This window comes from Talpa occidentalis, unplaced genomic scaffold (genome assembly GCF_014898055.3).
Source record: "Talpa occidentalis isolate TD23 unplaced genomic scaffold, MPIMG_talOcc4v2.1 talOcc4.17, whole genome shotgun sequence".
Taxonomy (NCBI): domain Eukaryota; kingdom Metazoa; phylum Chordata; class Mammalia; order Eulipotyphla; family Talpidae; genus Talpa; species Talpa occidentalis.
The window spans coordinates 14,334,067-14,357,371 of record NW_023601754.1 but is presented as its reverse complement, the minus strand read 5'-3'; the positions used below and the strand labels follow the sequence as shown (position 1 = coordinate 14,357,371).

At 42.4% G+C, this 23,305-nt stretch overlaps 1 protein-coding gene across 2 annotated transcripts in view; it reads left to right on the top strand.

The window, feature by feature from the left end:
* ADAMTS18 (ADAM metallopeptidase with thrombospondin type 1 motif 18) overlaps positions 1-13,796 on the top strand; it is a 140,797-nt gene extending 127,001 nt beyond the window's left edge. For both annotated transcript variants that reach the window (XM_054697008.1, XM_037516191.2), the window contains 5 exons: positions 1,984-2,188; positions 5,006-5,191; positions 7,237-7,449; positions 10,120-10,267; positions 11,979-13,796. In XM_054697008.1, coding sequence (XP_054552983.1) covers positions 1,984-2,188; positions 5,006-5,191; positions 7,237-7,449; positions 10,120-10,267; positions 11,979-12,094 — 868 coding nt within the window. In that variant the 3' untranslated portion in view covers positions 12,095-13,796. The remainder of the gene's footprint in view (positions 1-1,983; positions 2,189-5,005; positions 5,192-7,236; positions 7,450-10,119; positions 10,268-11,978) is intronic.
* Positions 13,797-23,305: the final 9,509 nt, after the last annotated feature.

Genomic DNA, 23,305 nt, shown 5'->3' with positions numbered 1-23,305 from the left:
ATGAAAATGCATACATTGTGCAAAAATTAAAAATGATGTAAAAATATATAAAATAAAAAAAGAAACCTGAAAGTAAAAAAAAAAAATGTTAGTTATAAAGTCATAAGGAAGAAAGTGAATGGTGTAGGTATCTATCTGGACTCTGAGGCATGGAGATTGACAGAGAATCAGGCTAGAGACCAAGTACGCTGAGTTCCAAATATGGGGCACTATGTGTAGCCTGCAAAAAGTCTAATTGTGTTATGCCCTTTTTTGTATTTTTATAAACTCATCATATTTGTTGCATAAGGGAAAAAAATCAGAATTTGGTGTCATGACTTGTAAGTGTTGAAACTAATAATTTCATCATAATACATGCTTCCTTTATATTTTATTATAAGATGCAAATGATATAAATATAAGGAATTCATTTATATCTTTAACATTAAATAATACTAAACAATTTTTTAGAATATGGATGACCCTAGAACTCATATGGTAATAGAAATGCAAATATTAGCATGCAACCAAGGGGTACCCTGAGACCCCAAACTGTTAAGTGGTGCATGCCATCTGTGTACACAAAGGAAATGGAAACCGACTTAGTGTGAAAGATTGTTAATAGAATTGGTGAGCATAGAGAGAGAGAGAAATTATTTCAAATAATTGTTGCCCAATAATCCCCCCAAATGGGCAAATGCCTAGGCAAACAGGGTTGACCTGAAGCAGGGACCAAAGGCTTGCCACAAGTCAGGGAACCACAAAAAAAAAGGTGTGTTAGATAAGTCCTAGAGCAATGTGACAGAAGACACTCAAAATTCAAAATATAACAGACAATAATCTAACAAATAATCTAATATGAAATTGGGATAACAGCTGCCATTGTCTCTGTCAGTGGTCAAGAACAGCCTTCCCATGTGTCTCTTCCAAGTATTTCTTCCAGATGTCTACCTGCCTCTCCCATAGTGTCTCCTTTCATGTCTCCCTCCCCTCTTCCTTTATATAGCTACCTCATTCCTTCCCAGCTGTCCCGCATTCGGGAGTCCAGTTCATGGCAGACTGGGACTTGTAATTCAAGGCAACTGCATGTAAATGGTGGTAGGGAAAATGGCACCAATTCTTGGCTCCTCCTCCATTCACAGAGGTGCACCTGTATCTGTAAACCAAAGCTATAACAAAACACATATTTGTCCTTTGTAATGCTTTATTTCTTAAAATGAAATTTAGAATATCTGGAAACCAAGATCAATTTAAGACATTCCTCTACTGTCTCAAGTGTTTACAGTCATATCTGGTGAATCTTGTGCTAGGCCTTTGAATCACAGATATTCAACTAATCAAAAGAAATTGTTGAGAAAGAATAAAGTTTAGCTGATCCCCCTTCAAATATACACCATGTCTCAGCAGTGAAAAAAAAAAATCTGTCGATCTCTAACCCGTCAGTATATTTTAAGACTAACCAGAAAATCAGTTGGGGAAAACTGCCTACTTAGAAATATCCCCTGTGACACCTTCTCTGGATGTGCATCCCTTCCTGTGCATGCACACACACACACACCTCTCTCCCTCTCTGATCAGTCTTCCATTAGCCTCATTATTATATTTTATATTAACTTATCAGGAAATAATTGTTCACATATCCACCTCTTCTCTATGTTATCAGCTCCTTACTGGAAATAACAGAGCCTCATTCAATTGTTCAGCCCTCACGCCTAGGAGAGTCCCTAGCACAAAGTTAAGATCCCAATAAGTTTGTCTGAATGATTGAGTTGCTCAGATTTCCAGAGGGCACATGTGTTTTTCCTGCACCTGAAAGGCATGGTCATTAAATATGACTCCTTATATCTCAACCATGTTGGTGTAGACATCAAGATTCATAAAAGAATGGATCACCCTCACCGGTAGTAAACATAATCTAAGACTTTCATCAAGTGGTTACTCTTTCACAGTATCTGCTTTGAACGAGCCAAAGCCCTCATTGGACATAACTGTTTTTCACAACAGTTGGAAGCCAGGTGAATGGAGCATGTGCAGCAGGTCATGTGCAGGGGGCCAGCAGAGCCGGAAGGTCCAGTGTGTCCAGAAGAAGCCCTTCCAGAAGGAGGAGACGGTGTTGCATTCTCTCTGCCCAGTGAGCACACCCACTCAGGTTCAAGTCTGCAATAGCCAGGCTTGCCCTCCAGAATGGAGCTTGGGGCCCTGGTCTCAGGTAACTGGGAGAGGCTTGGAACTGTCAGTCTTGATACTTTCATGGGAACTATACTGAATTCATGAAATGGGGCATTTTTCATTCATTTTTTTAGTGTTTCTTGTATAACCTGATTGGCCACACCTCATCAGTAGCTTAGGAATCCTCCCTAGAAGTTCAGAAATTAGTATGGAACCAGGCAGACTAACAAGCAAAGCCAAAAAGGATTTGCACATTGGAAGGTTAGCAGATGAAACTAGTTACCGAATTCCCCAAAGCAAACAAAAAATACAAAAAGAAGTCATAGGGATATTTAACCCTTGCTTCCATGGAAAGAGATAGGGTTGGAAGAACATGGAGGGGGTCTGGGAACTTTGCTACTGTCACAAGCACCAGTGAGAGGACAAAATTCTCAAGTTTCAAGAGGTATAAAACTGCATGTCTGTCATTCGCGAGCTTGGGTTAACAAGATGGAGCAGAGGGTGCTGAGAATATGCTCCCCAGGGGACACTTGGCAATGTCTGGAGACAATGTTTACTCTCAACCTGGGTCAAGGGGTTGCTGCTGTTCTGGTCGGTGGAGAGGAACATCCCACAGTGCACGGACAGCTCCCAGACATAGAATCATCTGGTCCATGTGCCAAGGGTGAGAACTCTGCCCATCCTCGCTGAATCCTGGGGAGCCAGCCAACTTAAAAATGGAGAAGTAGGGCCTCTATGGTGGCCTAGGAGTTAAGTCTCAGCACTGTGACCACTATGGCCTGAGTTCTATCCCTGGCCAGGGAGCTGACCCACACATGGTGCAGTTGACCTCTCCTGTCTTTCCCGCTGCTCCCATCAGCAGTGTATTTCAGTAGATCTGCCTGATCTATTCCCTACTCTGTCTCTGGTGAATCTTCTCACCCCTCATGCCTCTGGCGAGGGTCTTGTATGCAAAAATTAAAAAAAAAAATGCAGAATTAGAAAGCAGGTAGCAGCTCTTGACCACAGTTCCCTATGGGGCACTTTACATCCTGGAGGAAGTTGATGATTTCTGATTAATTAGCAATGCAAGGGTCAGAATAAGGCTTTTTTTTTTTCTATGGATGGAACATTATGGGATTTTTCAAAATCTTACATCTGTTAGGGTATCAAGACCCTAGGAGTAGGAATATCTCGGAGCTTCTATATGTACAGTCATAGCAAAGGGAAACTGAGTCATCCCTCTTCATGTTGAGCCTCCTCTTGCCCTTCGCACTTGAGGAGTTTGAATTCACCTTTTGTAAAAATTATAAGGATTTTTTTAGCCTGGTAATGGGAGAAGGTAGAAGGGAAATTCCAAATGAGACATCATGAAAAGGAGTTTCCGTTCACAAAGCTTACCCCGAATTTCACAAGGAAACGTTTTAAGCGAATGTTTTTCTTCTTCCAGTTTATTTCTTTTGACGACTGAAGCCTTTGTTCTTTTAAGAACTTGTTCATGACACTATGAAAGGAGTCCTTCAGAATCCCTTCCGACAACCTGTTCTTCCATGAGAGGCCATGTGTCTGGAAGCCTTTTGGACAGCTATTCAAAAATTTTGCCATTCTGAAAAAAAAAACAAAAAACACCACAAATATAAAATAAGAATGACCCATTTAGAAATGGTGGATGTGGATGAGGAATAGATTTAGTAGTGCCTAGCTGACCTAGCCATGGTCTGCCATGATACAAATGTGTCTGCCCAGCTCAAATACTTGGTCAAGATACCTAACTCTTGGGTCTCTTATGTAAAATGAGACACTGGCAATGATCTCATGGGGCTGTTGGAGGGTCCTGGGGTCCAGGCAATAGTATTAGCTGACAGTCGTCATTACAGGGAAGGCATGAAGGCCCTGTGCTGCAGTGGATACCAGATGATGCTAACTAAGACCCTGACACCCTCCTCTATTTCATTCTCCCTTGTGATGTGATGAGGGAGAGTTCACAGTGGTCCTCTGGGCAGCCTTGGAAGTGTGTCTAGACTTTTGCTACCAAACAAGGGAAGAGACGCCACCCTTCCTCTGGCCCTGCTGACAGGGAAACTGAGTGGGAAGGTCAGGGGGGCCACCTGGACTCTGGAAGCACATGGACCACGTGGTCTTTATTGTTACTTAATTCTGCCTTTGTAGCAGTAAAACACCATGGACAGTATGTTAGTGAATGAGTGTCTTAGGCAAGTCACTCAAGTGAGAAAGCAAGACCCTTACCTGCTGCCCTATTTCATAAAATTCTGGGGCTGATGAAAAAAGTAAATGTGCATGCAAGAATGACCCCCCCCCCTTGCCCCAGAGATTCACATTAGACAGACTTATTCACAAACATCTGATGAGTATTTGCTCTCTTCCCCCATAGTTAGCACAATGTCCAGCCTGGAGAAAGCAGGTGTCAAGAGCAAGAATCAGCCACCCGCAACCCATTTTTATAAATGTCGCAGCCTGCTGCTATTAGAGATGCGTGCACTCCTGCTGTTACTCTCCTGGTGAGCTGCACAGGTCATCCTCTGTGGCCTTGTGCCAGAGGGAGACATGCTTCCACTGGCCATTGGGCCATGTAGCTTCTTCCCCTATGTGCAATGGAGAGAAAACCTGGCTTCTTCAGTCTGAATAAAAGTCACCTTCAGACCTGGGCCAATATGGCAGCCACTGGGGCATTCAGCATGGCCAGGGGAGCATGTCCCTGCATCGCAGGCCTCTGGATGAGAGGGAAGGCTCCCTGCTGGTTCTAATGCCTAAAAACAGTTTTGCAAACTCTTCGTGAATATGTCCACACCCCTTACCTGGAAGAAAATCATTTGAAACTGTCATGCCCATGGCGTTTTTTTCTTTTTCCCATCTCAAGTGTTCCAAGACCTGTGGCCGAGGGGTGAGGAAACGGGAAGTCCTGTGCCAGCGTTCCGCCGGGGCCGGAAACCTCCCCGAGGGCCTGTGCTCCAGCTCTCCAAGACCAGAGGCACAGGAGGGCTGCGTCCTAGGCCGCTGCCCCAAAAACAACCGGCTGCAGTGGGTGGTGTCTTCATGGAGTGAGGTGAGTCCTGGGTCCTGTGGGGGCGGACTCACGCCCACATGCTCTGAGCTTGTTTCTGTTCTGCACACACAGACCAGGGCCTCCTTGTCACTCCTCTATCTCCTGACTCCACTCACCGAGTGCCTTACCCCGTAATGAGGCCTGGGCCATGGAGGTATAGCACCTCCATGGGAAAGTGGGTGCAGTGCTTGAGGGGTCCTCTGTGCCACACAGAGCTGGGTCTGCCCACCCCCCATCAGGAGGCATCCTGTCAGAGGAGACCTCCCAGGGAGCCTGAAGGATGAGTCAGGCAAAGGTGGGGAGTCAGATAAAGGTGGGGCTGGGCAAGGTTGCTCCAGAGGCCCAGCCCTGCACCAGGGAGAGAGGAGAGGCTGAGGACAGGACAGGACACAAAGTTCCTCAGGCACAGTCACGAGAGCCTCACGTGACAGAGTACAGCACTGACCCCATAAATGTTGGGGAGCTAGCTGAAATTCTAAATAAAGAGAACTGACAGACAAGCCCAGAAGTGATGAGGGCACGCGCATGGATATGCCAGTGATGGAGATGAAAGATGAAACGTTTCAGGGAGGGAGAGATGCAGTATCTTTGAGATTGCCCAAGAGGGCATTCACTACCTCAGAGACGAAAGGAAGGTGCTTCCTGGAAATCTGGCTTAGGAAATTCAGTTTAAGGGAAATGATAGGTTTTAATGTGATATGTCATTCTGTCCTCCTCACCCATTCTTTTCAAGATACACTGTAACCTAATGGCAAATGCTTGAGCTTGAAGATGTGTATCCCATTGGAAACTGGCTTGATGGTGCACTCTGTGTGTGACCTTGGGTTAGCCACTGACAGGGCTAAGACCTCACTTTAATGACTGCGCGATGAGCAACATCTGCCCCTGTAGATGTGAGATATGGAGTGAGCTAGTCAGACCAGAAACCTACAGACATGACAAAGAAAGTTCTCCCTAGGGTACTCCTGTGAATTCTCACAGAGCAATCCAGAGGGGCTTCAGAGAAGAGGTGGCATTTGAAGACATTAAAGAGTGAGTAGGAACTTGTCAGACTGTGGCAGGGAAGAGCAGGAATGGAGCTTCTATAGGTAAATAACTGGTCACCCCATGTCTTCCTCAGCATCATCCTTCATTGCTTACCACAGTTACACTGACACCAGTGTCCTCTTCATTGAGACACACACACACACACACACACACATACACACACACACAGAGTACTCATTAAAGCACTTAAAAAAATGCTTTCTGCAGCAACCTCTGTCCTTTCTCTCCTCTGCCATAACACAGCATCAGGTCCTACCTCAGACAAGGGTGAGACAAGGTTAAAATAAAGGACAGTTACTTGTGCTATGGTGATTCTTCCCTCTAGGGTTGGCTGCCTCCAGCCCCCTCATCACTGTTCCCTGTCTCTCCTCAGCCCAGACGCCCCACTCCTCAGAGAGGTGTTTGGTAGAACTGGATGCACAGGTGTTTAACCCCAAAATGGACATCAGAGAAACACCACACAGAGATCCTCACCTCTCCCTTTGCCTCTTGTCTTTCTTCATCTCACATGATGTGGTGTCTCTTGGCCCATGCTGGCCTCTTTTTATTTTAAAGATCTATTTTTATTTATACAAGAGCCAGGGTACAGGCCAGAGGCACAGGAGGGTGAGAGGATTCTCCAGAGACAGAGCAGGGAGCAGAATGGGCAGACTGACCGAAATACATTGCTGAGGGGAGCAGCGGGCAAGACAGAAGAGGTCTGCCGCGCCATGTGGGTATCTCCCTGGCCAGCCAGGAATTGAACCCTCACTGCAGAGGTGCTCATGAGGCCTGTGACTTTCGTAGAGTCTCTTGCATTCTCTGGCCTTTGGTTTCCTCTCCTGGAGAACGAGGGGCCTGGTTGCACATCTCTGGGCTCCTGGCACCGGGTGTGTGATTGACCAGTTATGATTCCATCCCATTTCACCTCCCTTGTGCATCCTTACATGGGAACATAGCTGCTCAGCAAACTGGACCCTGGAGCTCTGCAGGCTCACACCTCCTCTCTCGGCTCCTAGTGTTCCACGACCTGTGGCATGGGCGTGAGGAAGAGGGACATGCAGTGCAGCGAGAAGGCCTTCCAGGGAAAGCTGATAACCTTCCCAGAGCGGAGATGCCGCAATATCAAGAAACCAAACCTGGCCTTGGAAGAGACCTGCAACCGAGGGGCCTGCCCAGCCCATCCAGTGTACAACATGGCAGCTGGATGGTATGCGTCACCATGGCAACAGGTGAGCACCTGCATATGGAGGTTTGTATTTGGGATAAATAGGAGGCAGTCCACCAGCTGCCATTAGAGACCTGTCCCGACATAAAGAACAAGGCCTCCAGAGAGTCTGCGACATGTGGGGCCCAAGTGACCTTGAGAAGACTGATCTGTGAGCCTCTGCTTTTACAGCTAGGAAATGGAGATGATGGTATCTTAGTATTGTTGTTTTGTTGTTTTTGTTGTTGTTAAAGATTTATTTTTTTGATGCATACAAGAACTGGGGTGCAGGCCAGAGGTGTGGAGGGTGAGAGGACTCACCAGAGACAGAGTGAGGAGCCGAACGGGTGGATTGACTGAAATACACTGGTGAGGGGAGCAGCGGGTGAGGCAGGAGAGGTCTGCTGCACCAGGAAGTGCCTGTTTTTTTTTTTTTTAATTGATGCTAATGTTTCCTGTTATCAAACCACCACTGGAGTTTCCCTTACTCTCAAAATGCTCACATTCTTAACTATTTTGGTGCTTAGTCATGATTCAGGCTTGCTGGGCACTGTGCTAAGTTCTTTACCTGCATTCTCTATTCTCTTGCTCCATTCTCCTTGCAGCAACCTCCTAGTGGGTATTGTAGCTCCTGGTTCATGAAGCAAGCAGGTAGATCTGAGAACTTAGGCAGTTCAGCCAAGGACACCCAGCTTTTTGGCTCTTCAGAGGGTTGAGGCACCCTTGTTCTCAGAAGGCTTAACTGCAACTCTGGATTCCTGAGGACATAGTGTTTTCCTGGATTTAGCACCCCATCCCACTCTGAGCCCAGAAGAACCAACCCCATGTAACCAAAGCAGGGTTTTGGTCCTTGCAGCTTTCCAACCCACAGAGTGTGCCCAGCTCTTCAAAGAACCCACAGGATTGAGAGGTGCTGGCCCCTCACACCATGAAACATGGGTAGGGATGCAAGCATAGGCAATTTCACATGTTTGCATGTGTGTACATGTACCTATAAACATATACAGTTGAACAATGCAGGGTTTGGGGCACTAACCCCTGCCACCCCACACACCATGCCATCAAAGATCCACGTGTAATTTCTGCGTCCCCAAAGTCTGTTGTTGACCAGAAGCCTTATCGAGAACATATACACTTGAATAAAACATTTATATGTTGTTATTATATTCTGTATTGTTACATACTATAAAGCTAAAAAAAAGTTGAGAAAATACATTCACGGGCCTGTGCTGCATTTATCAACACATGGTCTGTTTATAAGGAAATGCACATATAAATGGCCACGTGCAATTTAAACCCATGTTCAAAGGTCAGCTGCGTATGTGTGTGGCTCTACCTATTTCTATGGATTTCCTTTAATTATTGTCATTATTTTACTTAACAGATTTGGAAATTGTTACAACATCATTTACATCTGAGATCTGCAAATAATTGCCAGCTGGTCAGAGTTGCTCCTCTGTCTGTTTTCTGTAAATGAGATTTTATTAGAACACAGCCCTACTCACTCATTGATATATTGTCCATAGCTGTTTTAGTGCTACCAGGCAGAAGTAAGTAACAACAAAGACCACATGTCCCAGAAAGCTTACAGTGCTCTATAAAGGGCATGATAGTAACGTTGCCAGCCCCTGGTTTAAATCATATGATGACAACCACTCAGCTGTACTTGAAGGTGGGACTAATTCTAAAACTCATACCTTTTTCACCCCCAAATACCAGTCCAAATAGTGATGCTTGTCCAGGCTGCTGTCTTCATCTGTCTGCTATAAAATAAGAAAATTAAGGATAATGTAAATTTTTTAAAACAAAACACACCAACAAAAGTCAATTTGAGGGCTTTTTCCATGACAATATATTCTTGTTGTTTTGTTCTTGTTGTTCTGAAATATCTTTATATGAAATCTTCATGTGTGTCTGGAAAAAAGGAGGATGTTGACAGTCCTTTTCATCTCTTCTTTTTTTCATTTGAGCTAGACAGGAAAATCCTTGATTTCTAGGCAGCCCCATACCCACCATGCTAACTCAGAATTTGCCAGGACACTGGGGCCATAGTTCTGGACTATAATCCCCGCCAGATGGGCATCTGCAGAGATTCTCTGGAATTCTTTAAACACTGATTAATTGCCTAGCTGTGTCTGCATTCGGCCCTGCATTATTCTTTTTTTTTTTTTTAAGATTTATTTATTTATGCGTACAAGAGCTGGAGTACAAGCCAGAGGTGTGGGGGTGGGGGGGAGTGAGAGGATTCACCAGAGACAGAGTGGGGAACAGAACATGCAGACTGACTGAAATACACTGCTGAGGTGAGGGAGCAGCAGGTGAGTAGCTCCCTGGCTGGCCAGGGATTGAACTCGTGCTGCAGAGGCTGTGGAGAGCTTCACAGTGCTGTGCTTAACCCCTTGTACCACCTGGGAGGCCCCGGCCCTGCATTCTCATAGCAGCTTCTGCATTTTGGGGTGCTCTGTTCTTCAGGAGATACCCACTCTAGGGCAAGATAGATCATAGCTGTAGCATCTGCCTTCTCATCAGATCAAGTGGCTCCCACGATCCCCCAGCACTGAGCATCCCTGCTTTATGGACAGACATCTGGCTGATCTCATGAAACCTGGGGATTGCTTCTGCTTGATGTCAGTGACATAGGAAGGACACCATCCCCCTGCATGCTCTGATACCTTCCTCTTTCCCACTACTGCAGTGCACAGTGACGTGTGGAGGAGGGGTCCAGACCCGACTGGTCCACTGTGTTCAGCACGGCCGACCTTCCTTGAGCTGCCTGCTCCGTCAGAAGCCTCCAGTGCTACGAGCCTGCAATACAAACTTCTGTCCAGCTCCTGAAAAGAGAGGTAAAGGGCCCCACACTCCCGTCACTTGTATAGTCTTCAGCAAAGTTTTCACCCAATTGGGTGGCACCCGCCAGGGCCGGGCAGCGTGTCAGCTGTAGTTCACATCCCAGTGTACATGAGCAGTGCAACCAAGAGGTACACAGGCACAGCCCATTTTGCTTGCATGGGTATAAGGGAATATAATTCTGTGACAAGGCTTTCTAGCCATTATGCTTCCTTTGAAAGGGGGGCATGGTCCTCTTGCAAGTCCATTTGTTTAAAACTAAATTTTACTTGAATACAAAATGAAAAATTAACCAAGTGCACCTGAGGTTCTGCTAGGCAGTGGGAATGCAGGAGGGAACAAGAAGGGCCCACAGGGAGCTCGCGTTTTAATGGAGGAGACAGATAAATTACAGCCCATTAGAGCACATAGGTATTAGTCTAGAATTATGCCTTAAATGTTTTCTCACTTTAAGCCAGTTCAAATGAAATGCAGTGAGCACTGACGGAAAAATGGGAAATTCAATTTTCACGAGTCCAATTTATCTTAAAGTAACCTGACACCAGGAAATATGCTTCAGCTAAATTGGATGTCCTTGCACTGATGTGCTGAAGAATCCTTTTTATCCAATCCCAGTTTTTCCTGACCATCCAGTCTCTTACTGCATGTTTTCCAATCTGTGGTGAATTCGGTTCAGGACTGTTTCCCTCACTTGCTCTCCCCTGTCCCTAGCACTTCCTATCTCTAAGTTGTTTCGCTTTATCTGCATCTTACAGCCTTAGCCCCATGCTCTGGGCATCAATTTTCTCTTTGCTGTCTTTCCTATCTTATCTGAGTCTGAGACTTGCCAGGACTAGAGAACTAGTTCTACCACAGTTCCTCAGAGCCTGATCACATCTAAGCAACGCTGGAATTCTGCAAGCCTGCAGCCTTTCTCTGCAGAATGCTAATCATACAGGGAAAGAAACACATTTCAAGCAAGTGGTCACATCTTCCAAACCATCTTGTCCTTTTTCACCATCACTGATTTCTCATCCTCCCACCAGTAGTTTTGGATCCACACATGTCCAGACTCAGTCCAGAAGGCCACAAATGAAGTGCTGCCTACCTCGGTTCTTTCAGAAAAGGCCCAGGACAGTCATGAAAAGTGCTCCAATGTTCTGTTCTGCTTCCAGTAGATCATCACATCTCTTATGTGACCGACACAACTGAAATGTTAGAAAGGACTAGTGCTGATGTAAACTCACTATTTGAACCTGGCCTCAGCTAGGCTTCAAATCCAGATGTCCTGACTCCCAATATATTAAGCTCATTGCTCCCCAAAGTGTAGGACCTCCTGGGTCAGCAGCATCCTGTGGAGCCTTACTAGAAATCTCAGCCATCCCCAATCTTTTGAAGAGGGACCGGTTGTTTAACAAGATCCTCAAAGGATTCCTGATGAGCTACTTTAGTTTCCTAGGATACAAGGTGGGATCTCCGAGGCCATTTGGGAGAGGACCAGACAATAATCTCTGGCTGGATATGAGTCTTTTTGTAACATCCATTATCTGCCCACCTTTTTAAATTTTCCTAACAGTTACTATCCCTTAAAATCCTAATGTGTCATGGAAAGAAACACACCAAAGCATAAGGCAGGTGAGCCATAGGTTTTTGTTCTGCAGCCTCTCCCCTTGAAGAAAAAGGCTAAGATCCTCATTCTAATCCACTAAATACCTGTTCTCACTTTAGAGGACCCATCCTGTGTCGACTTCTTTAGCTGGTGTCATCTTGTTCTTCAACACGGTGTCTGCAACCACAAGTTTTATGGCAAACAGTGCTGCAAGTCATGCACAAGGAAGAGCTGACCTTGAAGTTATCAGGGTGTTACCTTTTGACCTCTGGGGTGCCCAGCTGCCTCTCCCAATCACAGCTGAGAGCTGACACCCTCTGTGAGTGGCCGCCACATTGGATGAGGTGGCTCTACCGGACTCTGTTCCCCCAAGCACATGGTACTCGGAAGCACTTGAAAACGGGAAGCGATGACAAATCTGAGCACAAAACGAACAGAAACACAGGACTTTGCTTTGCACTGTTACATGCAAGAAGTGACGAATCCCACTGAGTTACATCAACCTTGAGTTTTGATAAAGTGAGAATCTGGGCGACTTGGGGACAGATCAAAGGCAAAGACACCGGGGTCACAGAAAGAGACTGGGAGTCTCTCCAACATGGAGAGAACACCCTGCCTACTTATTTGGAGCTCACCCCCCAGCCAGGAATTACGCAGAAGCCAAATGGTGCTCAAGATGATGCTTGCTGCTGGACTAGCAAGCTTCCTGTACGTTTATTTAGTGTGTATGTTTGTGTGTGTGTTGTTAATATTTTGTTTAAAGTATATTCTGCTTATAGAGTCTCCAAGACTAAAATTAACAACTTGAAAAGTGTTCCAAGAAATAGCCTGAAACAGAACCATATGGCCTAGTTACAATTTCCACTTAATTGGGAAAAAAAAAACCTAGACAACTCTCATAAAAAGGCAAATATTGATGTCCTGCAAATGATTCAATCTCATAACTTTTGGTGCTAGCTGAGTAAGAACAAGGGGCTTTGAATCTGTTCTTTGAGAATCAGAGCTGGTAAGATGTTCATTTCTGATTAAAAAATCTAGGAGGAGCTAAATAGCAAAACAGCAGTATTTTTGAGGGAGAGAAGCCCATTTATAATGCTCCCCACGTATTATCAGAGCTGCTTGGAAAATTAAAGGCCACTTGTGGCTTTTTTTTTCCTCCTACCAACTGACATGTTTAAATTTGCCCTAGGATTTAGTTAAAGAGAAAAAAGTCATAGCAGCAATAGAAAAATCCATCTGTTGTCTTGCTACGTTAATATTAACAAATCATAATATGCCAAGACCCTTTCATGAATATGAGTATTTTATAATCTTTCAGATGGTATTTTCAGTCTTCACAAGCCAGCTGTTGTTAGGCACTAATGAGCTTAAAATTGTTCTCAATTGGAAAAACACCACACTCTTCCACCAAAACCAAAGTAACTTACAAGACTGTGTCCTTCTGTAATTTTTTGAGATGTGGTTATAAAGGGCATATTTATATAATTCTACTCAATTCCTCAATTTCTTTGATGAATGTAACCCAATTTTATTACTTTTTAAAAGTCTCCATTCAAACAGGGATTTGCCAGCTCAGCATAACCAACTAGACAGTGGTTTGTTAAATTTAGAGCATCCTTTGTTCCCGTTCTAATTAAAATCATGCATTCTCAAAACTGAGAGAGATGATGATTAGAATACTCTCTCAGTCCACTTGGCTTTGCCTAGTGTAGCGGCCATTTTATCTTCAGAAAAACAGTGGTTCCACATCACCACCCCTTGCCCTCTGAAGAATAGCAACTTATTTGTTTCTTTATATAATTATCATTTTATTATTTTATGGAAAAATTAATTTATTAATAGCCTGTTCTTATGTGTTCTTACTTGCTTCTCTGGGTAAGTGATATTAATTCTGAGGGAAAATGTTGAATAAAACCATGGGTTATAGAGAAACGTCAAAATATATGTGTAATATTTAATTATTTTATAAGTTTTAAAATAAAGTGTTCTGTTTATCTTTGGACCTTGTTACATTCTTGAATACATTGAAAATCAGATATTTCCATGGTGATGCAAATTGGTTTAAAATCTCAGAATGATTTCTCAATGAAAAATTAAGTAAAAGTTGGGGGGAGGGAGAAGAAAAGATAGTAATGATTTTTCTTGTTTGTATATAAGAAAATAAGAAGCTATCAAATTCTGAGATGAAACAGAAGACCCTTAATGTTTGAAGGAGATATTATTTTATTCTACTCTCATGGTCCTATAAAACATTTATTTAAGGATACCATTTAGTTAGGAAAACCTCTATGTTATTGGGTTTTCTTCTTTCTATTTGAAAGACACTCTAGCAAATTTTTTAAAATATTTATTTATTTTTGCATAGAAGAACGGGGGTGTAGCCCAGAGGTGCTGGGGGTGAGAAGATTTGTGAGAGACAGAGTGGGGAGCAGAACAGGCGAATCTATTGAAATACACTGCTGAGGGGAGCATCAGGCAAGAGGGAGAAGTCTGTTGCACCATATATGAACTCAGGCCTTCATGATGATAATGCTGAGACCTAACCCCTGTCCCACTAGGGAGACCCCCATTCTAGCAACTCTTTTAGTAGAAAGAAAAGAGCAAAGGAAAAGGGAGGGAGGATAAAGAAGAAAGAAAAATCTAATAAAAGATAGTTGTTTTCTAATCAGACCAGTGACGTATAATCACTGAGCAGAGTGAGTCCAACTGACCTGAATAAACAGTATTTTCCCCTGCATATGTGATTAGTACAAACACATGCACACATACATAATCACCACATATATGGATCGTTTATACATGGTTATCTTTAATATATACTTCAGAGATTTTTTTATATGATTCATTAATCGTTGGCGAATACAAAAAAAGAAATTATGACTAAGAATGGAAAATGGATTAAGTGATAGAAAAGAGAAAGTATCATTATACCTTCTGGTAATATTATTACAACCAACTATGTATTAGTATTGTATGGATGACAGGTACCGAGCTTACCCTTCATATATGTTATCTCACTTAATCCTCCCGATATCTCAATTAGAAAGATTCTATCATCCTCCTCTTGAAGATGAAAACTCAGATTCAAAAATATCACATATTTGGCCCAAGCACACATAGTCACTGATGGTGTCAGGGCTGAAACCCAGGTCCATGGGACTTAAACAGGTGGTTCTGTCATCATGCTTCATGACCCTCAGACACCTAAGAAAGGAAGAGAAGGACATTTAGGCTTTAGAACTCTTCTCATGGCTCTTGAGATGCATGTGAAAGAGATAGGACAATAAATGATTTAAGAATGGAGAATTATAGGCAGAGCTCGGATGATTTAAGATGGGGATTTGGGGATGGGAGGTAATAAATTCCCACTTAGTCTTTTCAATGAAAGATACTTAAGGGCCTGTTGTATAACTAGGGTGTTCATTCTCAAATAAATGCTTCTCTCTAGGATGAGAGTGTTTCCTGGGCAATAGGACCAGAGTATAGCCTACAACACCAAGTCCGTGACGATGGAGAGAGAGAGCGAGCAAGAGAAAATGAGGAACAGTGAGGAAAATGAGGAAAAGTGAGTGCTCTTGTCATGGATTCTATACACTAATTGCAGGGAAGGATGGTCTCGTTGCACCTTGTATCATGCAAGAAATGCCTTAGGGAACTAGTAGCATAGAATCTATTGCAGCCATGTGTTGCTTAACAACACTCAGTCAACAACGGGATATGCTGTACAGCATGGGTGTGTAGTGGGTTGCACCATCTACATTGTGTATTACACTCTGACCTTCACACATCGAAAATGGCTACCGACACATTTCTCAAACATAGCCCCAACCTTCAGTGACCCATGATTGCACTGCCGAGTGCAATATAGAAAAGGACTCTGACTTATGTTCTCTGTGGGTTAATTTTAGAAATGGTAAGCATGGTACATGGATTCTGTGCTCTGTTGGCCTTACCTTGAACACCTCTATGGTCTCTAGTAATGCTGAGGATCTTAACATTTGAAGTGACATTCATCAGTCACTCATAGGTCTGGGCAATTGCATCTTCCTCCTCTAAAGAGAAGGGAGAAGTGATTTGTTCTGCCATCCGTTTACTAACACCCTGACTTCCCCATACGAACATAATAGCACTTCTAGATTGTTTATTTTTCATTTGTTACATTTTAAAAGGACAGGTTTATTAGGAAAAGGAGAATGAAAAAGAGAGGCCCCTGAGTAGTCTCAGGTGGGCAGGAGAGCTGCTGCTGCTGCTGTTGCTTTGTAAAGGGAAAGGTTTTGTGAAAAGAACCATCTGCATAATCATAGGCAGGCAGGAGAGCTCACTCCTAAAGTTTTAATTCATCTTTTTTTTAAAGATTGATTTATTTATACAATAACTGGGTACAGGCCAGAAGCATGGAGGGTGAGAGGATTCACCAGAGACAGAGCAGGGTGCAGAACAGGCAGATGGACCAAAAACACTGCAGTGGGTGAGACAGGAGAGGTCTGCCATGTGGGTATCTCCCTAGCTGGCTGGAAATGAACCCATGCTGCAGAGGCTGAAGACAGCTTCACAGAGCTGCACTCAACCCACTGCACCACCAGGGAGGCCCTTAATTCATCTTTTTAAGTAAAAAAATTGCTTGATCTACAATGATTTAAAAAACAAACTTCCATGAATTCCTTTAAGTGGGAAATGTCATCATTTGCCATAAAGAAAAGGTAGCCATAAAATAAAAGGCAGCCATAAAAATGAGTCAAATATTAACATTTAAATTATTTTAAACCCTAATATCTTTATTTAAAATCAAAATCACTAAAAGTAGCAAGTGCACTTACAAGATTTCAGATTTATAAACAGATGTGAACACTGAAAAGTTACAGTAATAGGAGAAAGAGCTAAATCTTTTGGTTCAAAAATAAGATTCACTTGTGGTGACATTTGAGCAATCTCCCCACTCATCAGACATAGCTTTTTGTTATAATCCAGTACAGGATTCATCTTCTCAATCCATACTGCCTCTACTGGTTCCATCAGAACCTATTTCCTATCTGATGTCTTTTATGCAAAGGTGAAGATAGGGCAAAATGTAATAATGACAATGTAGCCAAAGTTTAATAACATTTCTAAATTTTACAAAGAAATTCCTAAATTTAATTTTACCACAAAAAGGAAAAGGCACCTTTATGTTTGCAATCTTTCCCAGTGTTCCTAAACTCATACAGAACATGTTTGAAAAATATTACAAGTAAAAAATATAATTGCCTTGGAAGACACAATTTTCATTTAGATTGTCTGATTCTGTACAGTTTTGGCTTCATACAAATAAACTACGCATGTGCTAAGTCAAATTAGAAAAAGACCACACTCATATATGGTTTCTATGGTATGGAGTTCCTCTCCCCCATGAGAAAATCTTTCATGTTGCCATAAGCAACATGAAAGTATTGTCATACCCTCTGCACTGAGGGTGATCATGACCTCACAAGGTACCGTTTTTAAAAGCAGCTTACCCATTCCATTTCCAAAAGTCTGGTACCTGGGAACAGGGCTATCGTTTTGCACTGAACCATGAATTAAAGAGGATGTAGAAGATTGCAGAGCTATAAATATACTGAAAACCACTGGATCATACAGTTTTAAGTGGGTGGATGTTGCACATCTATTATATGGAAGGTGTATACTTTGCATTTTTCTTGTATCGATCTGAATTTCTGTAGTTATCTGTGTTTTTAAATATGTTGAGTAAGTCCTAGCTCTCCTAATCTTGCACATGATCCAAGGCTCACAGACATTTCCTCAGGTAATATTAGATCAATGCAGATGCTTAATTACGTCTACATAATGTATATGCTGAGTTCCCCTAAAAATCCCTCTGGTCAGTGAAATAGTCACTTCACTTCTTTGAGCCTTAATATTTCATCTAGGGTAAGGCATTTAATTTCTTATTCAACAAAAGTTAGCACCACTTGTCCTGGACAGAGTGAGTAGAAATGGACAGCACTCTGCCCTCGTTGTGATTCATGGGTAACGATAGTCATTAACCAAGGTACCTCATAGACAAAATGACAACAATGAGAAAGGCTAAGCAGAAAAGGTGTATAGTGGTAATGGACACTACATAGTACCCTATACAGATGTGCCTGTAACCCAGGCTCATTTTCTTACACAGAGTCTGCCAGGTGATTTACTCACAAAGCCAGTATTTCTTGTTCCCAGGCCATGCTCTCCCAGGCCTGCTCTCCCAAGCAGGCATGCTCCCACTTGCCTGCATGCACAGAAAATCACAAGTACCTGGAAATTTACTCTGACCCTCAACCTCCACTCCTGAGCAGTCCCTCAACCCATATGCCATTCACTCGTTAATGACTAATCTAGGCAGAGGGCACTATAGTAACTCGAATTGCTTGCATTTTAACTAGAAGGGAGTGCCTGGCCCCAAATAATACCCCAAAATGATAACTATACACAGTGGGAAGGGGTCACAGTGGACTATGGTGGAGGATAATGGGTGTTTTGTTTTGGGGGTGGTGTAACAACGCCGGAAGAGGGAGAGCTTATAACTCTACATCACAAACAACGTTGTAAACTAATGTTACCTCAATTTAAAAAAAATGCTACTCACCAAAAAAAAAAAAAAAATTAACAATAATAATAAAGTGGTAACTATATAAGAATTATATATATAGGTATTTGTATTTTTAAAGTTTTTTTTTTAATCTTACAAGAAGAATTTATCATAGTGTATGAAAATGATCTGAAAATTTTGGGTCCAGAAATAAAATTTTTAATTGGAGCTTGGGGCAAGAGGCAGGGGAGAAAAAGCATGACAATCAAGGAAAAGAAAATTGAACAGAGGCAGCCCAGATGCTTCCGGAACAGCCAAAGAGATGTGAATAGGCCAACGAATATGATTTTGAAGCTTTTCAGGAAAGAACTTGATAAGCAGGTTCATGGGCAGCCAACATTTCTTCAGGGGCTGAATCACATGACCTGGGGTGCCAGCCTCCTGGCAAGGTATGCACTGAGGTCTTCAAAGGACCCAAGGTTGGCAGCCTGGGAACAGCCGGCTGCCAAGCTCCTCCTTTTCCCAGAGTGGGAGGAAATTGGTTCCTGTGTGACTATTAATTAAATCCTGACTGGGTGGGCACTTTTAACATCTTTTCCAGTGGCTGTCTTATTGCAGAGGCATAACTGAACTGCAGCCAGCTTCAGTCAGGGAACAGGAAGCAACCTTTGGCTGGGACCAAGGCACTTGTTCTCCATCCAAATTTACTCACCCAGGTAGAGAGCCGAGTTGGAGGTCAGCCTGTGATTTTCAATGGCTCAATTGTTCCCACCCATGGCCCCTGTGTAAAGTACGGAAGACATGAAATAGGATTTGGGGGAGATTAATGTGCTGCTTCACCATACTGTCTATCTGGAAGGCACACTCTGGGTATTGTCTGCTAGTACAAAGAGTCTTTCAGAGGAACTGTGCAAAGGACTGCTTTTTGGAAGATTGTGTTGGGAGTTAGGTGTCTCAGGCTCCCAATATGAAGTGGCAGGGAGATTTAGCAGTGATCTAGATAATCTTATCGGCCCAGATCTTTCAGATGTTGATTTTACTGCCTTCTAATGCAGTAGTGAAGTAATCACCAGTTAATAGCACTTCTTTCCACTTTTACTGCTGCATAGAAAAAGTGGACTGATATTTCCTAAGCTCTGATCATGTGGCAGATAGTATCCTCACCACTTTATCTGTACTCTCCATCTGTACCTCAATGAGACTGTAATTCTCAAGTAAAATTCCTTTTTGTCATTTCCTCCCTTTTAAGGAAGAGGAAACTGAGGTTCCAACAAAGGTAAGTATTTCTCTTACGGTCACAACGCACAACATGATAAAGCTGGGTTTAGAATGATAGGTTTATTTATTTCAGGTTAAAAAATTCTTTACATTTAGGAAAGGAGCCAATTTAAAAAAAAAAAAGTCAGTGATAACATTTGTTTAAGAGTCGCCTTGTGGCTTCTACTTATTGAAGATGTATGATTTCATAATTTACAAATATGAAAAGGGCTTAAAGATCTGGAGAATAAATATAAGCAACACAGAGTTGAGAGGCTCTACTGTAGGAAAGAAAATAGCAAAGGATAAGTTCCTTTTCCTTTCTTTTCTCTTCCCCTTTATCTTCTTTCCTTATTTATGATTTTATCCTGAAGGCACAGAGCAGCATTGGGGTGGGAGCTAAAACCTTGATAGAGTTTCTGGATGGTAGAACCAGGGAAATGAATCCCAGAAATCATGGCTGGCTACCAGATAATGAGACAAGAATCCTAAATGGGAGACAGCCCCAAAAGAGCATTTCCTAACCCTGTGTATGAACTCCATAAATCTTTGATCTGGGCCACAAGACACATGTGTGTGAAAGAGTCACAGCACCTTCCTCATAAATGCTTGAAGAATTGAACTGAGATCTGAAATCCAACCACAGTGAGACAGTTTATATTTGTCTATTCTAATAAAATATCTGCAAAACTGAATCATCTTCAGAGGAGTCTAATAAAATCCAGAGTAGTCACAACATTGATTATGTCCAGAATGCATTCTAAAATAATCTAATATGAAAAGAGTTGTTAAAATATGACCCTTTCTGGGCCTCCCCGGTGGCGCAGCAGTTGAGCGCTGGGTTGCAAAGCTGCCCGCAGCCTCTGCAATGCTGGTTAGTTCCCCGGCTGCTCCCCAGCCACCAGAGGAGGGTCCCACATGGCGCACAGACCTCTCCTGCCGCCCACTGCTCCCCTCAGCAGTGTACTTTGGTCCTTCTGCCTGCTCTGCTCCCCGCTCTGGCTCTAATGAATTCTCTCACCCTCCCGCGCTTCTGACTGTACCCAGTGCTTGTATAAATAAATAAATAAATCTAAAAAAGAAAAAAAAAATGACCCCTTCTTATAGGGAAAAATGGTCAACATATACCAACCAAAAATGACCTGTGTATTAGATTCTAGATGTTTAAAGGTAGATAAGAATTTTAAAATAAATGTTGATATCATCCTCAATGGTGAATGGAAAATACACTAAATGTGAAGAAATGGATATAAAAATCAGCTAGGAAATAGAAAATATAAAAAAAAGAACCAAATGGAAACTTTCATACTGAAAAATATAATGTGGCAATAAATTCACTGGCAGAATGGATATGATATAGAAAAGAAACAGTGAAGTTAAAGATAGAGCAGTAGAAAATAAAAAGTGTAACGTAGAAAAAGATAAGGAACTGAGATGAGGTGATGTGTAAAAGCTCCCAAAAATCACCTCCATAAAAGAAATGGGAGCACTGGAAAAATAGGTCACAATCAACCATTTTAGAACTTTGGGAATCAACAGAAGACTTGGAATCAATAAAAGAAAGCTATCCAGAGAACATTTGAGGAAAAATGGCTCAGTCTTTGTAGTTGTATTTATCCAATGTTCTCATCTTCTTTTTCCCCACCACTATGGTAGTGTTGATAAACAACTGTCTAGAATCATGGCAGAAACCAGCATTCTGGTAGCACTGGAAGTACCTCAATGAGACTGGAGCACCTCAAAGCTCCATTCCCAGAGAACTATCATTATTTGACCTGTATAGATTCCTGGAAGAACTTCCTTACAAGGTTTACCATGAATTGACCTGACCTAGAGATCATTCTGTGTGAGCAGTCTTTCCCTTGGGTACATTTGTCAAAAAAGTATTACTAGCAACTGGTTGACCTGGTAGTTAAGAAACTATTTACAGGTTTTGTAACTATGGTACATAAATGGAAAAAAAGATCACACTGGAAGTCAGAAAACCTAGGGTTTAGACTTTGGTCTGCATTCATCCTCTATCTGAGCTTAAATTATTCTCATACCCTCCTTGAATCTTATTAGGTCTTGTGATTCTCAACCGTGAAGGCACATTATGATAACCTAGAGAGAATGTAAAAATTGTTATGCCAATGTCTTGTCATCACTGGTTCTGATACCCTTGATAAGGGATAGAGCTACAAGTTCCCCAGGTTATTCTCACATTTAGCAGGGCTGGGAACCATTGATCAATTCCAGCAACATTGTAGATGAGTCCTAAGGGCTCTTCCAAGCCTTTGAATCTTCTATAATTTTATGATGGTATTTCCATTCTCACTGAAAATCTAAGAATGACTTCAGCCTATTGTGTAAGTGGTCTGAAAGTGCAATTGCTAAAGCAATTTATTTATCTGCCCTTGGGTGGGTTCAATAAGCAAAAATTGAAAACATCTGTGCTAAGTATTTGTTGCTGCAGTGTCATGGGACACAATGCGGATGGGGGCAGGGAGAAGTCCTCAGGGAGTCTGTTGTTGGAAAACTCAACTCAAAACCCTTATTTGATGTATGTCTCATTTCTATGAAGCACACAGCAAATGCCTTGCATCTACCTTATTGGTGGGTTTGGTATAAGAGTATACTGGAGTTCTCTGGTTCCACAGATACCTTATTCACTTTTTCCTTACCTAGGAACATCTGAAAACTCACCTTGATGTAGGCATAATTCATGACAATGAGAACTCCTTAAGCCAATTTCAGATAGAGTCACAGAGGAGTAAGACAGAGACAAAAAGGAGCCCTCATCTACCCAGAGAGATATGAAATTTAATATTCTCACTCAGTACCTTTCTAATTCCCTGGGTTACCCTGTCCTAAAAGGAATTCCATATTATTGTTGAATGTTGGTCTTCGGTAAGCTACTGTCATTGTATCAACTTTTGCTCTCTAAGTTCTCCTTTTGAAAGAGCTGTTCTCTGCCTGTGCTGGCACCAAAGACCTGAGTCTTCACTTATAAGTGAAGTGAAGTGAGTCTCTTTGGAGTCATTTAATTAATTCATTTTCTTTTGTTCTTCTTTTTTTTTTAAGATTTGTATTTATTTATGCATACAAGAATTGGGGTACAGTCCAGAGGTGTGGGGTGGGGGGGTGAGAGGATTCACCAGAGACAGAGCAGGGAACAGAACAGGCAAATTGACTGAAACACACTACTGAGGGGAGCAGCAGGCCAGTCAGGAGAGGTCTGCTGCGCCATGTGGGTAGCTCCCTGGCTGGGGATCGAACTCGTGCTGCAGAGGCTGTGGATAGCTTCATAGGTTGCGTCTTAACCCCATGTGCCACCAGGGAGGTCCCTCTATTGCTCCTCTTTAAGAAGGACTTAGGGGAATAAAATTAGATATTTCAGATTATGAAAAGGGTATAGGTATAAAAATGAAATATGCTCGTTATTTAAGTGTCTTCCTTTTATCAGCATTAACTAACCCTCTTTTCTAGTTTCTGATACACCCAAAAAAAAAGTGTGTTAAAACCACACCTCAATTTTCCCCATTTGCAAATGGAAATATTTGGGCAATAAAAATTTTAAGGCTTTTTATTGCTCTAACTTGTATTTCTGTTTTTACCTTAACCTTTCCCTTCAGAAAGTTGTTTCCTATTAAAATTATACCT